This window comes from Dermacentor silvarum, chromosome 2, assembly GCF_013339745.2.
Source record: "Dermacentor silvarum isolate Dsil-2018 chromosome 2, BIME_Dsil_1.4, whole genome shotgun sequence".
NCBI lineage: Eukaryota > Metazoa > Arthropoda > Arachnida > Ixodida > Ixodidae > Dermacentor > Dermacentor silvarum.
This window is the reverse complement of record NC_051155.1, coordinates 221717392-221744652: the sequence shown is the minus strand read 5'-3', so window position 1 is coordinate 221744652 and position 27261 is coordinate 221717392. Positions and strand designations below refer to the sequence as shown.

General features: G+C 45.7%; 1 protein-coding gene across 1 annotated transcript in view; it reads left to right on the top strand.

The window, feature by feature from the left end:
* The window catches only part of LOC119442699 (hemicentin-2), a 295183-nt gene that overhangs the window by 86629 nt on the left and 181293 nt on the right, over nt 1-27261 (top strand). Inside the window, exon 3 of the mRNA XM_037707667.2 lies at nt 13863-13973. Within this exon, the coding sequence (XP_037563595.1) occupies nt 13863-13973 (111 nt within the window). The remainder of the gene's footprint in view (nt 1-13862; nt 13974-27261) is intronic.

Here is a 27261-nt window from a genome sequence, read left to right as displayed (position 1 = left end):
ACGAAATATTTGGTGAAAATGATCAATGTTAGAAGTCATGAAGCTGGTCGAAGCCAGAAGGAGGAAATTTATGCAAACGTATCTTCTTTATGCGCCATCAGTAAAGACACATATACGTAGACCATCAAACCAAACCGTGCATGTCCATTCCGATGCCTGACTTCTTTAGCTACTAACGCAGAGTGTTCCTTTAGTAATTTTTGTAGGAAACTCTATACGTGCAGTTAATAAACAACAACAAATCTGTTCATTATTGTAAACTACATGTGGTTAATTTACTTTGGGGGGTTTAACGTCCCGAAGATTCACAATGGGGTGTGAGGGGCGACGTATAGTGCATGGCGCCTGATTGATTTTGACCCCCTCCGGGTCTTTAACGTGCACCCAAACATGGTACACGAGTGTTATTATTATTATTTTTTGCATTTTCGCCACCATCGAAATGTGGCCGATCTGGCCGGAAATCGAACCCACTACTTCAAGCTTAGCAGCAAAGCGCCGTATGCACTGAGCCACCGCGCTGAATGGCGCACCTGAAACACCGGAGCGTAATCAATTCCTGCACTGAAAATAGTATCGCAAAGTCACACATTGAGTGCGATAAGGTAGCATGTCCGTGTCGGACGAATACTTTTGTTCCGTCGAAAGTGGAGTGGTGCAGGCACCTGGCCATGGGACACAGCCCACGGGACACAGGTCTCGTGGGCTAAGGGCCCATGGACAGGCCCTGTGTTCATCGTCTGTAGAGCATGAAGACATTCGTGACCCCTCCAAGTGACAGTTGAAAGTCGGCTCTCAGCTCTACTTTCTTTCCTCCGTGTTTTTTTTGTCTTTGTTTGCCAAATAACGACGCTTAACTGGACATTCACGACCTCTTGTTGTTTTGCGTCTTTCCGTGGAGATCAGAACAATTTCCGGTAGTTACTCCGCGCTTGAGGCGATCACGTGTCACTTCCTATATACTGCCTTACGCAACATTCAGCTTTACTAAACTGATGAGAATAGATATACTGCACCCAAGTCTGATGAAACACAAGGCTAACGCTCTCGGCCTTCACCAAATTCTCTCGGTTTCTGAAATCACTTTGCGGCGTATGTTCAAGTATCCATTCAGGAATTGCGGAATGCGCTTTGCCATCTGCAGAGTCGATAAACCGTTTCTTCGTCAGTGGGGGCCGTTTAACCTAACCCTTTTTGTGACGAGGTTATGAAGATATACATCAAAAAAGTTAATTCGATGTAAAATTTTTATGCGCTATCACGTTGGTTTCAAGAAAACTGATGGCTCGAATCAAGCTTGTTGAAAAGACAAATTGACACTGTTAATCTATTAATCATCCCCTGCGTTTCGTTGGGTTCAATTTAATTTAAAACAACGAGATACATTATTAAAGCTCGCATCCGTACATCATTTCGTGTAATAAATAATACAGCAGAGGTGCTAAGAAAGACCTCACGAAACACAGACAAGAAGAAAGAAAGAACAATCACAGCGACGCTTTTTCGGTGATCACGGGATTTGAGAGTGCGTGGTCCCATTGTTCGAGCGCAGCGTGCTTCGATCTCGCCCGGGCGGCTCTATGCTCGCGTCGTCTTCGCGGGCATTAAAAGATTAATTCTTCACCCAGGCGGACGCTTTGTGCGGCCGCGATACAACATTAAAACGGATTTCACGCTGCTCCAACCTCGCCCCCTGCCGCAGCAGGGGATTTGTCCGAGTTCGATAAGCGTAGCAAGCTTCCGTGCCGTGAACACCAGGAACCAATTTCCTTTCATGGACCGCCAGAAACCGATATACTTCAATCCCCGTTTTTCCTCCGTTATTTCCCTTCCCTGTTCCTCAGCGGTCTTAATTCCTTCTTCTCCTCTACTTCCTCTCTCTCTCTCTGCTTATCTTGTCTAATACTTTGGATTGAACATCAATGTTGCTTGCTTTTTTTTATTGCGGTGTGATGATGTCTTCATCGCTTTTAATTTATTGATCCCGGTACACCTTTTGTCAGCTTCTAATTTCGTTAAATCAGAAGTGTCAGCTTCCTGACAAGGGTATCTTTTTTTTTCTTTGTTTTTCCTCTGATATTTTCTCATTCTTCCCGTCCAGGCAGGACGACATAATCGCGACGTCTGTGTCCCATCTCTCGATATCTTCTCTGAAGCACCTCATCAAATAATGCAAAGCGCTTGTTAGCAAAGGAAAGAAAAGGAAGAAAAAGCATGAAAAAGAGCAGAAACAAATTAGTGGCGAAAACTGCAATACGGAAAGCTAAAGGAAATAAAGGGATATCGACGTTTCTTTCGCTGCCTTGTGCCTCGGTGTACGTCGTCATCTCAGTGAGCTGTTGAATATCGAAGGAGCAGGGGGTGTACCCTTCTTTTCTTTTTGTCTCGACTGTCGCGCTGTTCTTTTTTCGCTTCGACGAGCGTCTCTTGAATATAAAGCATCTTTCACGCGTGATTACCGGCTGCCGTGATGGATCGCAATTCGAGGACAAGCGCGACATATGCGCGTTCCACGAAAGCGTGCTGTGGCTTCGCGGCGAGGTGGGGTTTTTGTTCGTCACGCTCCAGTACGCGTCGTCGTATTCTTCTTCTTTTGTCTGAAATTATGTAAGAGTGAGTCTCGGAGGCATCAGAGGTGGATTTGGTAGTGTTGGCTTTCCTTTTTTGTTAGTTTTTTTTTTCTCTTTTTGCGACAGTTATATTATACGGAGACTCCAGGTACAGTGGACAAAAATAACCATCTATACTACACCGCTCCGTTCCTCCTCCCTTTCCCCACGGTCAACCTTCACCTGCCAGTTGCTGCGCATGAACATATACGCTGATCAAAAGTGGGCCGAAGGCCCACTTTTGATCAGCGTAATTATATAATATCGCATCACAGATGCGCTTGATGGGCCGTCAGTCTCTTTACTCCACCACTACGGTCGGCCCGCGTTACAAACGTGTGGTGTAACGCCTCCGGCTTGACTTTGATCTGTATAATGTAATAAAATTAAAACGACATTGGGGAGGCGTTCTTTATTGTATATTAATTGAAAATTGAAATGTTCGATCAGGAAAGAAGACATCTTTAGTTCATCTTTGTTTGGTTAAGGGAGTGACTGAACACCTATTAAATACCATGAAGCTAGAGTAGCCACGAAACACAAAGTGATTAACAGAAACTAATAGTTATGGTTAGCGCTCTCTAGTTTCGATGCGAGCGTCCGATGACGCACGCGAGATAAGGAAAATAAGAGAAAGGTTGCCCACACTTCAATGGCAATATTTTCTTCCGTGAATCGACTATCCTAAAAAAAAAACGCGTTTGTTGAAGAAAACAGACAGAAAAAAAATCAGGACAGTCGGCTGCTTAAGTGAACACTATTACCTCGCGGTCTTCAGTGTACATAGCAACAAACTGGCAGGCATCCCTCTTCGGAACATTTTTGCTCAAGTGACGAAACTTTAGACAGGTGTGTAAACATAGCACGATTATATGATAAGCTGAAGGCAAGTTGTAAATTAACGAGAAATCCTGCAATCGATCTGCCCTCTGCTCGATAATTCCTGCCACGGAATTGTTTTAAGCCCATTTCTATAAATTGTGACACGTGTACTTGTTTATCCTGTTGTCACTATAACTTGACAATACTTCCGCTACTGTACCTCCTATACACTACTTAAAGAAGGAGCAATAACCGCCCTTATTTTTTTTGTAAGACTTGCAGGTAGAGTTCGCCGGAGCCAGATGATCACAAGTGATTCACAGCGCCATTAGAGTATAGAGGGACTTAGTGAACGATACTGAGAGAAGTTTCGCTTTTTACAGCGAGAGATGTTATGGGCTCACTCCCCTGTTGGTTCTGATGTCCGCCAGTGTTCGCCACCGTCCATCGCTGGAATACCAAAATACTTTGCGACAAAATTACACAGAAAAAAACGAAGAAAGAAAACTTCGAATTGTTCCACGAGGATTCGAACTTACGACCATTCAATCAACCGACTTACGTCTAGGATTCTACCTCTCCGCCACGTATTTCTTTTTTTTTTTGGCACATTGCAGCAACTTAACATTGCATGCAAGCATTACACAGGAAGAAAGCAATGCATCGTATTTTATAAAGACGAAAAAAGCACGATTTGTTATTGTTGTTGTGGCTAAACAATTTAAATAAGCAGTAACATATTGAAGCAGCATATTTGCCTTTAAATGGGAGGGAACGACACAAATTATACCAGTCCGGTTGAAATTGTGTTTGGTTATAGATGTCCTTCAAGTGAACAGCCATTCGACTGAACTGTATTGACGAAGAAAGAATGGACTAAGCATTGCGATCCAACATTCATGTCTTTCATACACCGTGTAGTCTAATCAGTAAAAACATATCAAAGGCCACATGATCTTCATTCAAGTCAACATATTTCTTCACAGTACTTTGTGGCACATCCAAAACATTATATTGCATCATTACAACAATTTTTTTTGTAGCCAGGTTTTAAAAGGTATTAGGCAATGAATGCTACAGCAGTGGAGAATAGTAATTCGGGAGAGCGCGATCACGCCAGCAGCTGCCCTGATTGGCTAACGCCCACTCAACATCTGCACACTGGACAGAGCTGGCATTCGCGCCTTCTTCGGGTTCTAGCACGTCGCCTTCCCATTTGCCGAGGTGGTCCTCAATTTAGTTTTCTTCTTCTACGTGTAATGGCAAATGATCGAACGCGTCTGCTTCGTCTTCATTAGTCTTTTTTTTTTCTCAAGAACTAGGCTTATTCCCATGTTTACTGGATGGCCTTGACGTCGTTTTGTTTTCCTCAAGCATAGCTGAGGCCTGTTAATGGGGTAGCCCAAATATAGATATTGTAAAATCCGAACGAATCCAACAGTAAGACGCTTAAAGGTTAAGGGTAAGGGTATAAGGGCTACGTCTGGATAGGCAACAGGAGGACGAAAAGCCGAATATTGACACTTCGCCACCGGGAAGCGCAACTTCCACAAATTAATGCGACGCGCGCTTCTTTTAGTTCTCGAAAGAAGATTGCTTGCTCGCACCTGCGAATTTTTGCTCCAATAAACACCGCACAAACCAGTATAAGGCGTACTGCGCATTATATTTAGCCAGCCATCACGTGACTACTCTGCGTTACGAGCGAAACTAACTTTATTAGTTTTTTTTTCTCTTCGTGTAACCGACGTGCAGACATTTTTTCACAAGGCTGTCTCCTCGTGGGTACAGAAGCACACCGCCTTCTCCATGTGACGTGATATTAAAATTCTCAGGACAGTGTATTAGACATAAATGGCTGATTTCTGGGTAACATGTTATATTCGTGACCACCGGCGTCAGGAAATTGAATTGTGAACAGCGATTATCGGTGCGCCTAAACGCATTTATTGAGTAACGTCTTTAATAACGATGTTGGATACAATTTAAAGACAAAAGGACGCTTTTTATATTGTTACGTGTAGCTGATGTACAAGCATATTTTGCAATATATTTGCACGTAGGCTAACGGTGGCTAAGATGGTGACCCTATACCAATCGGGAACACGTCGTCTTCCTGCTCTTCATTGCAGCCACACTACGGCGGCTGTTCCGTATCAATATGATGCGTTTTTATCCCGCCTGCCGAAGCAGAAAACCTAACCTCCCTTCCAATAAATTATTCACACTCCTGCTCTGTACTTTTACATATGAGTAGTTGTGGAGATATTGAAGTAAATGGTACCTCTGCCACTCAATTTTACTAATGAACGCGGAGAAAGGGAATCCGAGGGGCCCGATTTTTATTAATCATGTCGTAAGAAGTCAACAAACAACGACACCAAGGACACTATAACAAAAGTTACTTGTATACTGACTAAATGAATTAAAGAAATAATAATTAATGAAAAAGAAAATGGATGAAAAAACAACTTGCTGCAGGTGGGGAACGATCCAACGTCTTCGCATTAAGCGTTCGATTCTCTTACCAATTGAACTACCGCGGTGCCGTTTTACCACCTACTTCCATCCATTTTTGTAATTCGCGTAAGCGAAAACGTGGGAGCGTTCCTCACCTTCGGCAAGATGTTTTTTCATCCATTTTCATTTCCATTAATTATCGTTTATTTAATTCACTTAGTCAGAACAAGTAATTTCCCCTATGTTGTCCTTGGTGTCGTTGTTTGAAGGCATCTTATGATATGATTAATAAAAATCGAACCCCTCGGTTCCCTTTCTTCTCGTTCATTACATAACGAGGGTCTCGAATCCGACAACATTGATGCCTTCAGGTAGCATATGTGGGTTTATTGACCAGGCGCTTTCACCAAAACAGATCACGTATACTCGTGACGCCTGCGATAGAAAGGATGTTCCACATCCGCCGCCAAGCTTTGTGAGTGGTGGCGGTGGCTAACACCCCCTGGCTTAGTTCCAGTAGTAAAACATAAATACGCCGGAAAGTGGATGGGAAAAAGGCGCCGTGGTAGCTCAATTGGTAAGAGCATCGCACGCGTAATGCGAAAACGTGGGAGCGTTCCTCACCTTCGGCAAGATGTTTTTTCATCCATTTTCATTTCCATTAATTATCGTTTATTTAATTCACTCTGTCAGAACAAGTAATTTCCCCTAGGTTGTTTATGGTGTTGTTGTTTGTTGGTTTCTTATGATATGATCAATTTTCCTATGTTATACAGCAAGAAATAAAGGAATGAATGATGATACTGAAATAATCACCTCAACAAAAGCGTCACTTACTGTAAAACGATAACAACGCCACCGTTGAGAGTTCCCTTGACGTCAGTCCATGCTATAACCAAACATATATATATATATATATATATATCCATATACACTGTTGCAAGAGTCCTCCTTGTACACTCGCTTTCCCCCAGCGTCACGTGAAACAAAAGTTTCAGTAAACAGTATAATTTAAAAGGACCTTGTTTCTTTACTGTCATTAATACATGAAAACTCGCGCACTGCTACACAGAAGCAGCGAACGGCGACGACAGGAGATAGATCATCGTAAGTGAAAGATCCACTGTTTCTTCGTGGAGGCTTCTGCTATTGACATTTTCTGTCGATACTGCCGCCGAGTGCTCTGGGAAATATTTTTCAAAAAGCGCGCCTTTTGCTTATTTTGCCGGAATGTGCACGTGGAAATGGCATTGATTTTACTTCTTATCTGATTCACGCTGAGCCCTGTACTGGTATACATTTGGCCGAGCACCAGAACTGAGCTGCGTACGCGCTTCAGATTTCACGCCCGTTTTGACCTTGTTGCCGAAGTCGTGCTTCTTCCATGACCCTTTGTCCAGGCCATGCTGATGTAGATCGCTTATTGCTTAGACATTTAGAAGGGGCGCCATGGCCTCGTGTAATGTATAGCTCTTCTGTTAAAGTTGTTTTTCTTCTAGCGCTTCGAGAGTGGTCCAGGTGACTTAGTCAGCAGTTAGGTAATCACGACCTGTATTCGCAAAAAGCTATGTTGCTAGAATTTATCGTAAGAGAAAATTTCAGCCAATCCATAATGCAGGACATATTATTAGCAAAGGCGGCCGGCCAATGGCTGGAGAGATCAGTTACGAATGAAAGGCTTTGGGAATTCTGCCCCAAATTCATGATTTATCAGCACCCATTGGCGAAGACGGAGCAGTTAACCACTCATAAATACCGCCCAAATCAATTCAAACAATCAAAATCACCGCCCAAGCACTCTGTACAGTTGGTTATAACCAGCGAAGCTCAAACGTGTGGCCCCGGTGTTTATGACTGGGTTAATCCCGACGGTTCATTAAAGTGTTTCTCAATTATTGGTTACGTCTTTGTGTTTCTTAGATGAGGTTACACACACGTTCGGCTGCGACGGAGAGAACGACGTCGCTGACAGTATGCCCTCAGTCCACCGTTGTCGCTTGCGTTCGATGCCTCGAGTTTGCTCGGCAGCGTGGTTAGCAGCATTCGCCCGCCATTGCCGCTTGCGATTCCTCGAAATTAAATTGCTTAAAAAAACTGTCAGTTACATAAGACAATGAATGGCTCATACCCCAGTAAATGCGGCCTCCCCATTACGACGACAGAAGAGAAGCGAAATTCTACACTGGAATGATGAGCGGCAACGCAGCTAGCTGTGGATGAAGACGACGACGACGACGAACGTGGAAGCAGTGGCACGAGCGTGTGCCGAGGGGCACCAACGAGCCCGCTGCGGAAGAAGACGATGACGCTCAAGCCACTGCTGATGGTGATAGTTTTCTGCGAACAGGCGACGAACAGACGCTTTTTCGTTTCGCCTAGCCATATAAAGCGCCGCTTCATTAATCATAATATCTTATTGCATTGTAGCAGCAGTGTCGTCGGCACCGCCCTTAATGGTGTTGAGCACCTAGCGGGCCGCAAATTATGCAAACACAACTGCCAACCATAATGCGGAGTGCGGCACGCGCCAGGCTGGGCACCAAACTACCCCGAACAGTGAATAAGAACAATTAAAAAAAAAAAAAAGCCTGTAATCTCTGGTCCCTCGCTGGCTTCGGTTGTCCGTGTCCATGCGCTCTAACAACCGGTGAACAGAAAACTCGCTTGTTTACGTTCCGTGACTGGAAACCTTCACGAAAACAATGCCAACGAGGCATTACTTTCAGATTACAGCAAACCTAATTTCGCCTATCGTTCGCAGACGCATTAATGCCTAGTATAAGGCTAGAGAAGGCTTCACCAACAAAGAATATTAAATTTAAACCGCTTATTAATACCACTCAAATGAATTCGAGGTCCCTAATCAGCAAACTTCATTGAATGCCGAGTGTAGGCGCGAATCAAAACTTTCAGATTCTTATCTGAAGCCATGCGCGCAGGAAATAGAAAAAAAAAAACATACGAGGAAAAGAATTTCTAGCAAGTTCCTCCCGAGCTGAAGTCGTGAAACATGTACGTCTGTGTTCGTACGTGGGAGCCGATGTTCATTGTGCGTTGCAATCAATAGAAATCGATTGCTTTTTAGGGCGGAGACTTGAGCCACCGGAACGGGAGAGAGAGCGAGAACCCAAGGGAAAGTTTCGGCCATCGCTCCTTCGCAAACTCACGCTGTGCCTTTTAAACATTCATGAAAGCTTGTCTGAGAACCGCCACCGGCTTGTAAAAAAGGCCCCGGCACACAACCTGACAGAGTTCAGCTCGGCACACGAACGTCAGAGTTTGCGCTCCTCTCGCGTTGCTGGATTCTTTTCATTACGTCCAAGCGACGCACGTGGGCGTAGTGCTTTTTCTTACCTTTTTTTTTCTTATTCGATATATTTCTAATTTTTTTTATATCTCGCGAGCTAGTATGCAACCGCAAATACAGCCGCCCATTCGTTGGCGGAGTCGATTTTTGCCCTGCTGCTTCGTATTCCTTGTTTTGTAGTCCCGCAAAGGACTTCTCATACGAAATCGATCGGCGTTTTGGTGACTTCTACTTCTTTTGTGTGCCTCCTTACTCTTTTTTTTTTTTGAGCAAGCTTGGCTAAACCACTGCGCATGATTGATGTTACATGTGGGCGCATGGTTTGCGTCGGGAATTTCTTGAAACTTCTTTTATTCTTTCGGGTTCTAGAACATTGAGCGACTTGAGCAGAAGTTTGAGAATTCTGTTTGGTAGCGTTATGTGGTCTCGAACTTGGCCAAACAGCATACTACCAGTCGTACGTATACATGCTCATACCTACGTGTTCAGTACACACAAATGGCATCGCAAATTTATGAGGGCCAAATGCGAAAACGCCCGTGCGCCGTGGATTGGGTGCGCGTTAGAAAACCATAGGGGGTCTAAACTAATCCGGAGTCTTCCGGCATGCATCCTAATCTACGGCATGCATCCTAATCAGAGCGGGGTTTAGCACGTAATACCCCAGAAATTAACCTGACATCGCAAGTTTTCTCATAATCGTTGCTTTGCCATTGACGAAGGCTTTGCGATTCATGGCATGCACAACACTCAAGCCTTTCACGTTATAGCTCTCTCCATCTGAATCTGTGTTTTCACATTGATTAACTTCGATTAAATTTTCGATATAATATTTCGTTTGTATCAACATAGGAGGGCCCGCCTGCGGTTTGTAACCTTGGGACCTCCTTCTGCTTATTTCCATGTGTATCACATCTGTTATTTCGTTGATGAAGATTGATTGATTCATTCATAGAACCATGTTGATTAACTAACTTTGAAAAACTCCGCTGACTACTGAGCGTGTCACTAGTATTATATGTTTCGCGGCAGGCCAGCTTTCCTTGTGTTTTGCCCGCCGAGGTTGCTTAGTGGCTGTGCTGTTGGGCTGCTAAGCACGAAGTCGCGGGATTGAATCCCGGCCACGGCGGCGGTATTTCGATCGGGGTGACATGCGAAAACACCCGTGTACTTAGCTTTAGGCGCACGGTAAAGAACACTAGGTGGTCCAAATTATTCAGGAGCCCCCCGCTACGGCGTGCCTCATAATCAGATCGTGGTTTTGGCACGTAAAACCCAATAATTAAATTTTCTTACCCTTTTGTGTTAATTGAAAGTGAATAATAAAGGAGATGGAGGCAAGTGCTGAATATATGGTTTAGAACGAAAAAAAAAAAAAAAGAGGCGCACGAAAAGAGAGAGAGAGAGAGAGAGAGAGAAAGAAAAGGCTTCGTCATCAGGAAGCTATAAGCGGGGTGCGGGGCATGAATTGTGTCGGTGCTTATTCAGTTTCGCGTCTTCTTGCATACCTCTTTTACAAGTGTGAAAACTGATGGAACGATGGGTGGAATGGGCAGAGATTTAACATTATAAAACAATGAAGAAGCCTGTGGTGGAAGGTACGTGTCAGCAGGATACTGGTCACCTGTCACCACTAGTGCACTGAATGTCCCGTATATTGTACTTAGTTTCCACCGTGTCCAATGCAGAACTTTTACATTATGCATCAAAGTTCGCCGTCGTAACTTGATCTTGCGCACCGACTAACAAAAGGACAACCGGTTAAGATGGGCGCCTGTGCTCAGTGATAGTTTTGCAACAAGCACTCATGTAAACGTGTTCCGTGGATTAGTTATGAGTGCATTTACCAACGGTGTATGCGCATCCTGTGCGTTGTGCATGACTTGGCCTCGTTAAACGAGAGAAAAAAAAAAGACTAAAACAAAACTTTCCTCATTCGTATTCACGTAAACGTTGTCACACAGTCCACAACATTGCATTTTTAATTATTTGGGTCGTGAAACAACCTTTATGTACGTTATTTACACAATGCTATTCTGCAGGAGCGTGGGATTTGGCCTGAGGAAGTGACGTGAAACGTCGTCTCTGACTCGAGACAACTAAACCTGTACCCGCCTAGAGAAGGAAAGTTCGCACGCAGGGCATAACTTCCACGCATTTACAATATTATACAGGTGCCCTTACTACCTGGCGGGCTTTGTCACATTTTTCAGTTTTAGTTTTTTTTCTTTCGTAAGTAGAATACATGCTTACATAAGTATACAGAAGGAGGTCCCAGAGCATGTAGCCGAAAGGGGACCTCCTGACAGAAAATATACATTTCTGCTAATATATAACTTTAAAAAAGCGATGTAGTAATCAGTGGAATATTAGGCAAAGTAAACAAAGTACAAACTGGAAATAATACAGAGTCACTAACTATTAGTACAATTAAGATAGTAGCTAAAGTATTCACAACAAAACGAACGAAAAAAGTTTATTGTGTGCATAATTGTAAATCATATAAAGGAAAAAGAAACGAAAGAGAAACCTGTAGCCCAGAATATATTTAAAGTTTGCGTTGCTCTTGTAAAAATGGCAGCCTGCAAAATACGCAGACTCTGTTTGTTTGGATGTCTGCTTTTAGTGGTTGCATATTTATGAGTCAGGACAATGTCGCTTCTAGAAAGAAAACATGGGCGTGGTATTAACGTGTGGACCAGTAATAATGTAATGACTGTTCCAATTTAGCTTCTTTCTTCGCTTCGACAGTTGTCTGAGCGACGTTCCACAAAGTTATCACCAAAATCAGTGAGCCGAGAACGGTGGATGATATGAGAAAGATTAGAATCGAGTGGAATGAAAATTATGGGGTTGTACGTGCCAAAACCAGTTCTGATTATGAGGCACGCCGTAGTGGGGGACTCCGGAAATTTGGACCACCTGGGGTTCTTTAACGTGCACCTAAATCTAAGTACACGGGTGTTTTCGCATTTCGCCCCCATCGAAATGCGGCCGCCGTGGCCGGGATTCGATCCCGCGACCTCGTGCTCAGCAGCCCAACACCATAGCCACTGAGCAACCACGGCGGGTAAATCGAGTCGAATGAATCCTTGCATTACACGGGCCCAGCATTTAGTTGCGTTTCTGTGGGGTTCTCAGGGCCGGTATATTGTAAGAATTTGTTTCGTTCGATTTTATTTCTTTTCTTATCAACAGCAGATATTGGTGATAACATTGACTAAACACTGCTAGGACAATTGACGAAGCGTCATATGAGGAATAATTTGAATAGAGAGAGAGAAACATGCTTTAATGTGATGCCGGATATGTTAGCCTGGCTATTTGCCTGACATGCGTAATTTGAATAGAATCATTACATCACCCAAGCTCGGAAGAATATCACGATAGCCTGGCCAAATTCGCAAATATTTTTGCTCATAAGGGCTGGCTGCGATTGGCTGGCCACTATCGCTGATAAGATATTGACACGTATACATGTTTATCTTTCACCGGTCGCCGCTTTCCACCGGCTAAGAAATGTTAAACGTTATCGCTTGGCGCAGGACGCGCCTGTATCGGAAGTTTCTAGAACGTTATCGATGCTTCTTTCCGTTGCCTGTTTTCACCGACGCTTATGTTATCTGATTGTATGACCGACGCGAATTGTCTAGAACTTTCTGGAAGACACTGCGGGTACCAGGGATTAATCTGGAACATTCGATGACTCATGTATAAAAGCCGGCGCGTTTCACCGCAGATCAGATTTTCCATGATCGCCGACTGTGTTCGCCGCTATCGTTGTGCTTTGAGTGTAGCTTGCTTTTGTGGGCACAGGTTCGCCCAATAAAGAATCAGTTTTGTCATACACAGTTTTACGACTGTTTTCGTCAGCGTCATTACTACGTGACAATATGTCCGACATCACGACCGGCTGGCACTTGCTCTAACGCGCAGTTTTATTGAGCGATAACTTCTGTGTGTGTACGTGGGTAGGGACCCAGGGCTCGTATTCTCAAAAACGAAAAGAAAGCAAAAGGATAAAAAGAAAACAAAAGATAAAAAGAGAAAGAACGAAAAGAAGAAGTCGCCTGTAGTGTTTTGTCAGAAGAGAATGCACATTGAGCTACCGGCCTTCTCGCGTCACCGTCACTTGCTCACACTGCCACTCGCTGAAGATCACGTGACTTCCAGCACACGGCGCGCTGGGTGCGCATGCGCTCGGCCACAGGATAAAGAGCGGGCTCGGAGGGCTGTTTCGGGCGTCCAGCGCATGTGTCCTCGCACCCTGAACAACACGCTGATGACGACGATGGTGCGAATGCAGCCCAAGCATTCCAATAGCCGCTATCGCGCTAAAAGTGTGTACGCTACTTCCGTTCGTAAGAGCAAAAGCCAGCTAATTGTGACATCGGACATATTAATACCAAAGGTGGCTGGCCAAAGGCAATTAACGCTTGCGCAGCCCTGCAGGAGCCGACCTCACGAACCTTTTTATTCGCAAGTGCTGTTTGCCATGTTGGAAGGCCACCTTCACTAACAATATGTACGGCAACACGATTAGCCGGTGTCCGCTCTTACAAACAATTGTAGCGTAATGAGGTTTTGTGAATACTGGCCAGCATATTACACCCTAAGGGGTATAATGAGTAACGCGTGCCCCCCCCCCATCCTCTCTTTTACAGTGGCCCCCAGTGTGCCTGTCATCATGACGTCAGCAGGCACTACGGTTGAAGGCACCATAGGACCGTTCATGGTTGGCGAGTCGCTAAGTCTCGTCTGCTTGGTGGAGAAAGGTAAGAAACGCCTATGTATCTTGGCTTCTGCGTACAGAAACAGTAAAGAAAGGTTCGAGCGCACACTATGATGAAAGTAGCGTGAAAGCTCAGTCGCCGTCGCGGGGAGGTGTGTCATTACTTGTTTTCTAGTGATGGGCGAAACCTGAGACGTTAGAACTACGCCGAGAATAACACAAATCGACCCCTTTCTGGAAATTTCACGATGTAAAAATAATACTCGTACTAGCAGTCGATTTCTGATAAAGAATGTATAGAAGATAAGCTCTGCTCTGCTCTAGAGTTTCGTAAACTTCACCCTCATTATACGACAAGCGCGAACAAATGTTCTGCTTCTTGTCCTCGACAGTTTTGTTATTTGCTGATTATTGAAAAGCACGTAAGGATAACATTTTATCACTGTTGGTGAAATAAAAACAAAAAATAATAAGAGTGGCTTTTTAGGCGCGGGAAAAAATCTATATAAGGGATGTTTGTACCTTAATGTTGCGGCAGTTATGGTAAAGATGGTGCGTTAAGTGCTAGAACAAACCGAACGTGTGGTTCACTGAACGATAAATATGGCGTATATAATAAAACTGGAAAAAAGTGCCTGAGGAATACCAGCTATGCATACAGTGCTCTTCGCTCTGCATGAAGTATTTGCACTGCACTAATGTGAGTGTGCTTCGAAATATTAATAGAATACCCTTCGAATATGCTTCGAATATTAATAGATCGAAACACAAGCTCCATCGCACAAAGTGGGTAATGAAACATTTGATAAGATTTTGAATGATTTAACTCGGAACGTGATAGAGCAGCTGGGTAATCAATAATATTCGTAAAAATGCTCTTTCGTGTTCTGATCTAATAGCATTTTACTGCTAAGGGCAGCAGGAAAGGACGCCTCTTTAAATTTAACGTCCAAATTCCAATAAAATTTATGAACCAATATATCGGGATGTAAAACTACTCTGTCTTTCTTGTTTTGAACTTCTGTTGCTGTAATGGAATGCACTGAGAACGGAAACCGTTTCTGTCACTTGTATGAAATAATCTAACATTTGTGTGAGCGGGGCTCAGAGGTGCTATAATACGATGACTGTACAGTGTATACTGCAATATTACAAATAAGAACAACAGCGAAATTGACAGTGGGATAAAACCTCTCACCCACCTCTTCCTCCCTCTTTACCTCTCATCTTCTTAACCTGTCTCTCTTCCTTTATGCTATGACCCTTCGCCAGATGTATGCCACTGACAGCCGACTTCTCCACCTACCTCACATACCCCCCCCCCCCCCCCCTCCCCCCGCCCTCTTTGACGTAAGGCTCACGCCAGCCAACTCCACAAGCGAATTCACAGTTAGCATTTGCAAGGCGAAGATTCCGAAGCTCAAATGATGCACGATTGTGTGCTGTACTATGCTGCGAAGATGAAGATAAATGGACAAATAGGTGTTTGCAATAATGGTGATACAGGCGCGCACACACAATTACACTAACGTGTTTCCTTTCTCTCCCACATGCGCACGAAAATAGTTTCTCCAGTGAAACACATTCGTCGTAAACATCTATAGTTTCTGTAGAGAGAGAAGTGGAGCCGGATTCGCAAAAACGTCCTTACGCTAAAACTGTTCGTAGAAGCTGGTGTCAGCCAATCGTGATGCTGGACATATAATTCGTGAAGGCGGCCGGCAAATGGCAAGAAGCACTTGCGAACGAAAAGCTTCGTGAATTCGGCCCATGGTTCTTGATGAGAAGAAAAAAAGTTGGCGCACTAAATATATATATATATATATATATATATATATATATATATATATATATTTAGTGCGCCAACATTTATATATATGTGTATATTTATATATATATATATATATATAGAGAGAGAGAGAGAGAGAGAGAGAGAAGGAGGGGGGGGGTCACGCACACGCCCGAACATACAAGAACACAAACGTGCACGTTTGCGCGAGGCGCGAGCGAAACGGTGACTGCGCAGTCGCCGTACCTTAGTCACACTGGTTCTGCTTTCGTGACGCACCTTGAGACTGCACGGTAGTTCCTAAATGGTAGCAAGGAGTCACTTCTGTTGAAATACCTTTTAGAAAAATGAACCGGCAGAAAACAAAAAATGGCTTTGGGAGCACGCAGGTCGTATTAAGAGACGGCGTGTAGCTCGCTTCAAAAGCGCCAATACGCACGAACTTGCCGATTGTGCCTCACTCGACTCATTCCTCAGATTACGGTGGGTTGAAGTGAAACAGGCGAAATAATACCGACAAAACCTCTTCACGGCAGTCCACGTATAACATAAGAAGAAAGCGATTGAAAGACGCTCTGGGACTCTTAACTCCTCTTATCAGCTCGGAAAATATTCCACCGCCCCAGCGCGCGCCGGCACCTCGGCAAGGCGCTTTATATTTATCGGCGGCATGATTCCGCGCGTAGCGAGCGAGGCGGAACTAAGACCAAGAAGAAGGCTAACTCTCCGAGCTTCCCTCAACGCTGCTGCCGAGCCCACACGTTCCGCCCCGCCTTGCCCAGCAACGCGCACTTTCTTCTCTCCTTGTTCCGCGAGCCACTAACTCCATCACCGGCTGGCGGGCAATGCCAGCACTGCCTCCCACAGACCGGCCGGGCGAGATTTAGGCCGTTAGGCCCCGGGCCCGCTCGTCGTCGGGACGGCTCCCCCTTTTCACTTTTCTTCCTACTACCCACTCCGTAATCTCACTCGCACCCTTCTTACCGTCCTCGCCGCCTCTACCCTCTGCGCTCGTTCCCTTCCTCAGCGACGCCATCTTTTTTTCCGCTGTCTACGCCGTCCGCTTCCTTCTCAACTCAATGTCCGCGCCAGCGCTCGCCACGGCTGAACGATGCGCTCTGTGTTCACCCTCCTTCTCGCTGGCAGATCTTGCTCGGCGTCCGCCGACCAGGAAGCTTGTTTGTTTCGTGTCGACGCTGGAGCGCTGCAGTGAAGCCGTCGCCGCCACCCTCCCTGGCCGCTTGCAAGCAGCGCCGGCGGCGCTTTGCGAAGAATGCTGCGCGCTGTCAGAATTAGCGGCGCAGCGCGGCCTAGTCCCGTACGGGGGCGAAGTAGTGGTAGTGCGCGCGAAGCGCTGCTCCCGCGAGTATTGTTTTCCTCGCCACTTCTCAACTTCCTCCTCGCTCTCAGGCGAGCCTGCAACGCGATTAAAAGCTAGCAGTGCGCGAGTGAGAGAAGAGAGAGAGAGAGAGACTTGAAGGCCCCCGGCGGCCAGGCACAGCCCTGCCGTTCTCTAATCTCTGCTAGCTGTATTGTCGGCCCACTCGGTTCATGCTGGCGCGCTCGGCGCCTAGCACCTTCCAGCATTGCGTGGATGTTCGTTGGTCATTACACGGTGAGCGCTCTAGTGCCCCCCGTGAACTAGGAGCGCCGTGCAGCTGCTAGTGAAAAGTATGATTTTTTTTTTTATGGCAGGCTCAGTTTTAGTGCAGACAAGAGCACGGCAGCTGCCACACGGACGTGGCCTGGCGGTGCAGCCCCTACTCTGGAAGGAACGATGAAAACTGCGAAAATTTATTGCTAAACAACCTGTCGTCATGAGCAGGCGGTTCGTTAATGTTCGAAAACTTGAACTCTGTTTTCGAGGTACGCTGTGGTTCCTCGCTTTCTTTTGGTCTAAGCTTCATATACTATCTGCACGCGCCTAAGCTACTGTAGCTTCCAGCCGAATACAAAATGAAAAAAAGAAAGAAAGAGAGAAAGAAAGAAAGAAAGAAAGAAAGAAAGAAAGGAAGGAAGAAAGAAAGAACGAAAGGAAGGAAGAAAAGGGGGAAAAACGTTTTGAATAAAATGAGGACAACACTGCTCGAAAAATTAAGAAACAAATAGGCGTGCGGTTCAAATAAGTTACCGCTAGCTAGATGTATTGAAGAGCAAACGAAAATTAAGTGGAAGTTGGCTCATGGTGAGATATGTGGCGTGTGAAATCTCAAGGATCATGACTTACTGAAAATATACGGAAACGCGCTACACCCTTGTAATGGAGCTAAATGAGAAGCCGGCCGGCCATGACAGCTCTGAATATACCGCCATTTCGGACAGCGCTCGACTAGCTACGGATAATCATCGACAACGGCGAAGTACTTCTGCAGTTTAGAGGAGTCTTCGTTTCACCCCTATTGCGTATCCTCAAAGGACTCTATATATGTGAAGATGCAATACCACCGCAAGGTTAAGCTGCGGGCGCATATTAAACGACAAAGGAGGTCGAAAACGAATGTCAAGTCGGTGCCATGCTAAACCGGAAAACTCACCAAATAGCGGGACCATAGGCTGACGAGCTAGAAATGGCTCCGGCTCTATTCCAAAGTCACGGGACGTTCTGCAGCTAGGCTCTGAAAAGGAACGGCAATATCTCAAGAAACACCACTGAGAGATTCCTGGCAACGGCTTCTAATGATGGAAATTGTCTACCGAGAGGAATGGCCCGTGAGTCACAATTGCTTATAGCTAGGAATGGAGCAGGGCACGCAATTAAGCACGACATAACCGTGTTAGGGAGGTGGTGAACGTAGCGCAACATGCCCGAACAGCCGCAATCACCGCCGCAAGTAAAATGTTATGCGTGTGCAAGGACGGTAACCCAAATCGCAAAGTCGGCCTTTTGTGGAGACGTGCAGAACTAAGAAAGTTTCGTGGCAAGGACAGGCGCAAGACGGCGACGACGACGACGACAACAACAACAACAACAACAACAACAACAACAACAACAACAACAACAACAACAACAACAACAACAACAACAACAACAACAACAACAACAACGACGACGACGACGACGACAGCGTAACGGCAGCAGCAAGAAACGCTGCTCTGGACGTAGTCCCTAAACAACTTCCTATCACGAAACAGCTCCCTGTAGAGATTTGCGCGTGAGGCATTCGTAGTACGCCACAGTAACATTCCTCTATTCCTTACATATTTCCCCAAAAAGGTATCGTGCCATCATTTGAATATGTTATTCTGATCTTACGCACAGAACGTACAACCAGCGGCTTTCCAGAATAACAGAATGAACAAAGGAAAATAACATTGTCGTGGGCGACGGAAGAGCATATGACGTGATTGTACCTGACTCAGATGAAAATTCGCGCGTTTGGCGCAGGACAGATTTAACGAGGGAACACCGAAAAACATTGTTGATCTGCAGTTTTCCTAATTAGGACGATGAAGGTAAACGATGACGGCGAATATACAGTACAAACATGTCAGATGTCTTGCGCACAGGGCGTACCACACCAGGGGCGCTATAACGTAAAATGATTCCAAACTGTTTTGATTCCAATTTCTGCAATCAGCCTCCACGATTGGTCAAAACGTTTTCGGGCCACTCCCAACTTCGCCTGTCTGTCACGCGACGTCACGAAAACCGCGATAGCTCCCCATCTGATATAACGTGTACACACTGATTATGCATGATTAAACCGCACTAAAGAAAAATAATCATTCCTGATTCGACGCCTTTTGACCATTAGCCCTCTGCTATTGGTTCAATGTTTTCTGGCTACGCCCACTTCGCCTGTCTGTCACGCGACCTCACAAAACCGCGAAAACTCACCACGTCAAAGTGACGTATACGCGAAAAAAATTCATTAATATGCTGAACAAAACTGAAAAATTTTCTGAATAGCCACAGACTGCCCCGTTCCGAAAAGAACAGAAGATGGCTGCCCGCGGATCACTCAGGCCCTCGCTACTCCCACCTGCCGATGAGCATGTATTTGTTTGCGCATGATGAACCTTTTTGCGTGGCAGTAAAACGTTATCGAGTCCTTTCGGCATGCAAATGACATCGCTCTGCCAACTCTTCTTTGCTGAGGATCCGTTTTAGCGGCATTATTAATCTTCCGGTGCACGCCGCCGCAATTTTCGACCAGCCACCGCAAGCTAAGTAAGGCGAAGCGGGCCAATCGGAGAAGCCGGCACCATCCTCTTCATGTGGTTATCTATTTTCACTGTGCTGGCTCGGCCCCATCGAACCCTCTCCACTAGAGTGTGCTCCTCGCCTCTTGTCAGCCAATTAGAAAGAAAAACCGCTGAGTGTAGACAATGTTATTGGTTTTGAAAGCGTACAAAGGTGACCTCCTATAAACGAGGAGAGTGTTTGATTGGGTTGTTCAGACAACGCTGCGGGTCACCGCCCGATACTTGCGTCGGTGGTTACGTAAATTGACGTCAGCAGTTTGGAATCAAAACAGTTTGGAATCATTTTACATTACAGCGCCCCAGTACTGCAGAGAACTACGGCACAAAAAGGCTAATCAACATTAATCTCGAATAGTGTTTATGAGGGTCCCAGTACTTTATCCGGGCAGCCAAAATTCAAGCCTTACGCTTCGCTTACACGCTATTTGTTTCTGTGTATAATTTATACTCGTTCGTATGCTCTTCTTTTAAAGCGATGCTTTCTTAACGAACTCTCCCAGACTTTCCTGACCACGGCTGCTTCTGTTTTGACGACTAGGTATGTACAGTCGAGTGAAAAAGTTTAGAGACCACGCCATCAGCAAAAAAAAAAAAAAAAAAAAGAAAAAAGAAAGAAAGAAAAAGAAAAAGAAATACTTATTGCTTCTGGCACAGCCGTATGCATGCATGGCGCTGGTCCAACAGGCACACGTAGGCAGTAGCACTTGATTTCAGCCTTTATGATAGGTTGCGAAAAAAAAACAAAGAAAAAAAGTGTCTAGCGGAACCTCTGGTCCTTAAACTTTTGCACATGACTGTACCTCGCGTCTCATAGCACATGTGCACGAGACCACGTTCGCGTGGAAGCATGTGCACGCACGCCATCTTCATTTAGGCCATGGACGCAGGAATGAAATGGGAAAGGTAATGGTCAACCTTACTCCTGTTTTTCGCTTCGTACTTCTCCCACCACAGCCCTGTTCTCACTCCCTCGACAAACTTCACCTTTGTCCTGGTGATGCCATCGCGTCGACGTCCCACGGTGTGCACTCGTGTAAACTGCTGTTTGCATCTCGGCTTATATTGTGAATGGTGTAGCGGATAAACATTGCAAAACATTAAAGTTATGACCAGTATGGGGCATAAACCTAAACATTGCATGATATTGATCAAATGTTGCATAGTTGACAATGAAGACAATTGCACGCATCGCATTTAGCTTTAGATAATTTAAGTAAGCGCTTCGCGATAGCTTTGCTTCACATAGATTCCAACACATGCGACGGACGGACGGACGGACGGATGGATGGACAGACGGATGGATAGAAAAACTTTATCGAGGGCCATTAGGACGCGCTAGTTTCCTAGGCCGAAGCGGGCCGCTCCCACGTTGGGACCGAAAAGCCCAACGTGGGACCATTTCGGCCGCTTCGCGGGCCCGTTGGACTCCCCATAGCGGTTCATCTAGTGTGAGACTGCGTAGAGCTGCGTCCCACCGCTCTTCAGTTGGATCTACATTATTTTGTGTGCCTCCGTTTGTGTGCCTGCGTGTGTGTGTGTGTGTGTGTGTGTGTGTGTGTGTGTGTGTGTGTGTGTGTGTGTGTGTGTGTGTGTGTGTGTGTGTGTGTGTGTGTGTGTGTGTGTGTGTGTGTGTGTGCGCACGCGTGCGTGCGTGCGTGCGTGCTCGTGTGCGTGCGTGTGTGTGTGTGTGTGCATGCGTGTGTACTGCAGCAGATCTTCAACTAGCTGGCTTCTCATGCTTTCAAGGGTCAATATCACGAACATTGATGTTTCCTGGCCTCCTATTCTTCCCAAATTCTAAAACACAAGGAAAGTGATGGCTAGACACAGTGCGCTGAGTATGACGCCAAACTTGAAGGAAAGTGGCACAAGATCACGAAGTTTCATTTGTATTAGATATGAAGCATGGAAATATAAAGGAGAAATCACGCCGCGGAGAAGTGCACTTAATATAGCCATATTTCTTTTGGTCACGTGTATCCTTGCTCTGGTCACTCGCACTTCTTCCGCTTATCACACTCGCAACAAAACTGAAGGAAGGATTCGGGCGAACACCTGCATTTTTAATGAAAAACGCGGGTGAGTTAGCGAACGAGACCATAAATCTCGCGCACTGGTGTGGAGATAGATTTCGTTCGCAATGCCTGGTAGAGCAACAGAGCAAGGCCACAGAGTGATGAATCGGTTTTACGGAGCCGACACCGTTGATCCTGCGGTGGCCATTTCTTTAGTTCTTGGTGTTTCCTTTGCAGGTCCCATTCTGCGCCACTTCGAGTAATATTTTATACTTGCACTTCGGCGTGCCGGAACTGACTCATCCTTGTACCGGCGGTCATGTTCGGGCGCTTAAACATAACCCTCTAGCTCCGTTTCTTGCCTACACTGAAAGCATACTAACTGTGACGACGACGACGGTGAAAACAACACTAACATTAAGCACTGTAATGGCAAGGGGGAAGCAATGCTGCCCATCACGTACTCGCATAAGTATTATTAATTAGGTTCGCACTTTTTAATTGTATTAAGAATACCCGATTTCTTTTCGCTTTGCTTCATCCCGTCGTTCGCAAGCACCAGTAGAAATGCCGACCTCTCCAACGTTTATTAGGGCATATTCCTCTATAATGCGGACTGCGTAAAAGGCTATAACACTTGTCGCGCGCTTCCTCAGTCTGTTTGTGTATACTCTCATTGTCTCAATCTATTTATGCGTTTAGCATTCTTAGAGTACTTGACGCACTTTCCGGGCGCCGACTGTCTATCTGTCTATCCGCATATCTATTCCTCTAACCGTTTTCCTGGCAACCTGGTTCGCTGAGTCGTCTATGCTCGAATTGGTCGAACGCGCTACTACTACGCTGAGGCAGCAGGATTCAAAATCAGCCGTTGTACCAACTTGGCTCACGGGGTAAGTGTCACTGTGTACACATCTGTCACTTTTCAACAAACCTCTTTGACGCCGACTTGGATCATGTGCCATTCGCTCTGTGCTCCTTCCTCTTCAATGAACATCTTTAATACCAACTCAGGTCCATGGGTATATGTGCGAGTTGGTGCGGGCCGCTTTTCAGTGAAGCTCTTTGACGTTAACTCTTTGACGTTAACCCCGATGCTCGGCGGAATCGAAACCGCATCACGCGCGTACTTTACGGCGGCGGCCCGAGATGGCGCTGCGTGTGCGGTGAGACGCGCGAGAGAGTAGCACGGCTGCATACGCGTTTCGGCGTTGGCAACGCGATATGTCGCTCCATATTGCTTCAACGCTGATTCCATTAACGTCTACAATCATCGTGAGATGTGTTCGGCCTCCTGTTGTTCTCTGTTTTTATATTTCGATTCATTTGACCCGTCACCTCATTACTCGCTGACCAGCCTGATCTTACACGTGGTTAACCTATCCTCTTGGTATTTCGTCCCCCTCCCTTCTTTTCCTTAAGTGTCACAACACGCGCGTCAAACGGAAGCCGATCATTTCATAAATCATAGTTGTTTGTTTGTTTGTTTGTTTGTGAATAGACATCAGGCCACATGTGTGCCCTACCCACCTTCTGCGTTCAGTTATTGCCTCATCGCCTTCAGCGCATGAAAGACGAAACTGAAGTGACACATTCTGCCTGGAAGGAATCATTATGGCGCATGTTTTTTTTTCTTCTTCTCTAGCTACATTGTATTTCTTTGTGTAGCCGCATTTTGTTGAGAACAAAGAAAACTTGAGTTTGATGACTAGGCACCTGTTCTCAGCTCAGAATCGGGCATTGACCAGCAAAACTCGGGGGGCAAAAGTAATGCAGGAGACCGGAAGAGAAGCTGGGAAGGTACATGCACGGACTGGTTTTCGTGTCACTTTAAACCGAAGCATGTCGCTCTGAAAACCTCCGCTTGTCCTAGAGCACGAAAATAAAAAGGATATACGATCTAAGCCCGAAAAAGGACAAAAAGAACATCTCGCTCGGAAGCACTTTAGCCAACACAAGCTAAGAAGGCCAGAAAACACGAACCTCGCAAGAAGTCTTGTCTGAAGAAAGCTCGTAACTGCAAGTCTTCTGGCGTAAAGTATAGAAGAGGAGGGAAGTAAAAAATCATGAATATAAGATAACTGTGTGGGCATTTTTTAGTTTCTTTTATAGGAAACGAAAAGTAAGGGGGCGAAGTGGCTGGCTCACTGCGGTGTATGCAGCCTTCGAACACGTTTTCTATTGCTGTACTTTGGTTCACGTTGTTTGAGCGAGTACCAGGAGGGAGTGTCGGTGGAGCTCGTTTTTCTTGAAATGGTAGACGTCTGTCTCTGAGATCGTCGTCTTCTCGGATTATTCAGCTGCGGGGGGGGGGGCTGGATAAGACCTTCGCGTAGGGGCAAACGAAAGATGCCGCAGGGAGATAAAAGTTTAGGGACGCGGTGAAAAAAGTGTTCCTGTTTTCACTAACAGGGAAGCAGCAGGGGCTAACTGTCACACACACACACATACACACACACAAAAAGAAAAAAAAAAGGATCAATGGAATGCCATACAAACGCGCGTCTCCACAGAAGAGACTGTTTTTCCTGGAGACGCTCGATGCAGACAGCCAAGGCGACAGCCAGCCAAGCAAGCGGAGACCCATGACGGGAACCGTGGTTTGGTACGAGCTTTGGCAGACCTGTTCCTGGATATCCGCTTAGGGATGGCGCTTTTCTCTCCCGTAAAGCTTTGTTTCGCTGCTCTGTCTGGGAACCGGGTTTTGCAGCTGGTTCTCTCCGCTTCATTGGCTTGTCTTGATTCTTTTGTTTCCGGTGATATATGGCTTTGCTGGTCCTGTGACTGACGGAGGATTGGCGGCACCTACATGTTTATCTCCGTCTTTGTTTACTTAGGAGGCTGTGCTTTTTTTTTTTTTTTTTTTTGCGCAGCGACAACGAGGTGTTTCAGAGCCAAGGGTAACTTATTAAAAAAAAAAGCTTTTCGATTTCGCTGTTCTTGCACCAAAAACGAATGCAACTTGTACATTACTTGAAGGAGGTCATTTTCTTCTTGGTAATAAATCCTGGCCTTATGACCCGTGCGGAAGATTAGAAATAGTTGTCTTCTACAACCGTTGGAGATATCATGCGTGTTACAAGGCAACCGCCCGAGAAAAGCTTCCGGTTTTATTTGTGAGAGAGAGTACGGCTCGAATTTTGGGCGATTTTCTACAGAAATGTTCCATTCATGGCTAGCAAGTTGTTAGAAATCTTATGCCCAAGCGGTCTCACAAAGCGCGCTGTTCCTTCTTGCGTTCGCGGCCAGGCATGCAACTAAGTGGAACAGCCAAGTGAAAAGAAAAAGAACTAGAGTGCACACAGGTTTAACCAAAAATGAGCCGATTTCAGGGTTTTCTTTGGCTCTGAGCTCAACACATAGCGCGTGGTTCCTGAAAGGCTGTGCACAGATGCAACAGTTCCCAGGATATGAGCGATGCACAATACCGAGAACAAATCGCCAAGAGTGAAAAGATGGCGATCGCTCAGTGGTCCATGCCGCAGAGGCATGAGTGCAGTCGTTAGTGGACGGCCAGGATTTCCTCTCTGGATCCACCAGTGACAGGTACTCACTCGAGGCAGAAGTTCGAAGCACCCGAGGCACTAGTGTCAGGTGCAATTCGTCTCGGAACGAGTTCGCGCTGAACTCGGCGATCAAGCGAAAGAGCCTCACGAAGATGCCACAATTAGGCTGGCCTAGATGCATTTATTTAAATCGAGATGTTTAATATAAAAAAGGTTACATTTGCACATGGTAGTAGTCTCATGGGCTTGCCGATATTGGCGTGAGGCTGAGTGCGTCTCTGATATTATTTATTAAATTGCATTCGACCGGCGGCGACCAACGGCCAGCGCACAGCTGCTGATAATCCCCGGATATTCTTTACGTGCCACGCTATCACGAGAATGGGGAGCATTGTGGGGCGCAGCTTCTTTGAACTGGCGTTCACTGTTTGCCATAGGCTACCATTTACTTGGACTGTCGAGCGCTTCATTTGGGGACATTCTCTTTGCCCGTAGGCATGCTCCTCGATGGTCAAGTTCACACTTTCATTCTGACGTTCCTTGAAGCGACGCAGCTAGACTGCGTTGCGGCTCTAATGCTGATAATGAAAAGGCTGATAAACTGTCCATATTTGATCGCGAGTTCGATGCCTAGCATTCACGAGTGTAGTACTTAAATGCCGAGTTGCATTTTGTGGGCTTGTTTGTGGACCGTCTGTGGAACACCTACAGTTGTGATGGCGCTCTCCCATGGACGCCTCCTTTGAGCACGCTTAGGTTATTTGCCATTGCTGGAAGCAGTGTGGTAGTGCGTGCAGTGCATATGTCACTGACTTGTTTCATTTAGAGTTTAGTCTTTTGTTCTCTTTATTTCTATTTCTTGGTCATATTGTCCCTGCTTACTTTTTCAGCCCCTTTACAGATAATTATTATGATATTCTAATGGTATCTTTTTTTGAAACGAAGGGAGGGAGGGGGGCCTGATAGTGAAATGAAATTCCGGGTTTTCTGTGCCAAAACCACGACGTGATTATGAGGCACGCCATGGGGGGGGGGGGGGGGGGGGGGGGGAGGGAGAGAGGGGGACTCTGGAATAATTTGGACCACCGGGGGTTCCTTAACGTGCCCCTAAATCAAAGTACACGAGGGTCTTTGCATATCTTGAATTTCGCTCCTGTCAAAATGCGGCCGCCGTAGCCGTTAATCGATCCTGCGGCCTCGTGCTTTGTAGCAGAACGCCTTAGCCGCTAAGCCACCTCATAGGGTCACTGTTAGTCACCTAGCCTACTTGAACTAATCAGGTTTTACTGTAATTTTGACTAGCTACACTTTATATTCTTTCTCTTCATCACAAGCTCTATATTGTTAAGTTACCTATGCCTGTAACGGTCCCGGCTCCACCTATCCCTTGCTTTTTTCCCCACTAATACTATATCTCGACCGCTGACCAGTCAAAGCTCTCAACAACTTTGAACCTCAGGACATCTGAGAGGTGGACGGTTCTGGCTGACTGAATATCTTGGCATTCCATTACAATGCGCTGGAACGTCTCCGGACTTTTGCTGCAGCAGACAAATGCTTCCTCCTGTTACGAATATTTGATCCGGTATATCTTTGTTTTCAAGCAGCCAGCTGGGGCCTCAAGTAAGATTGAAGTTTGAAGTTTATTTAGTTCTTAGCAAGACACTGCCATTTGTGTTACTGTACAAAATTTTATTTCTTGATTTCTTGCTTACCAAGATTATCGGGATAACTTAGCGTGCCCCCTAGTGTGTTTTGTGACTGTGTTTTGCGTTCGCGAATTAGTTAATAGTACATCAATAGAATTGATAGCTG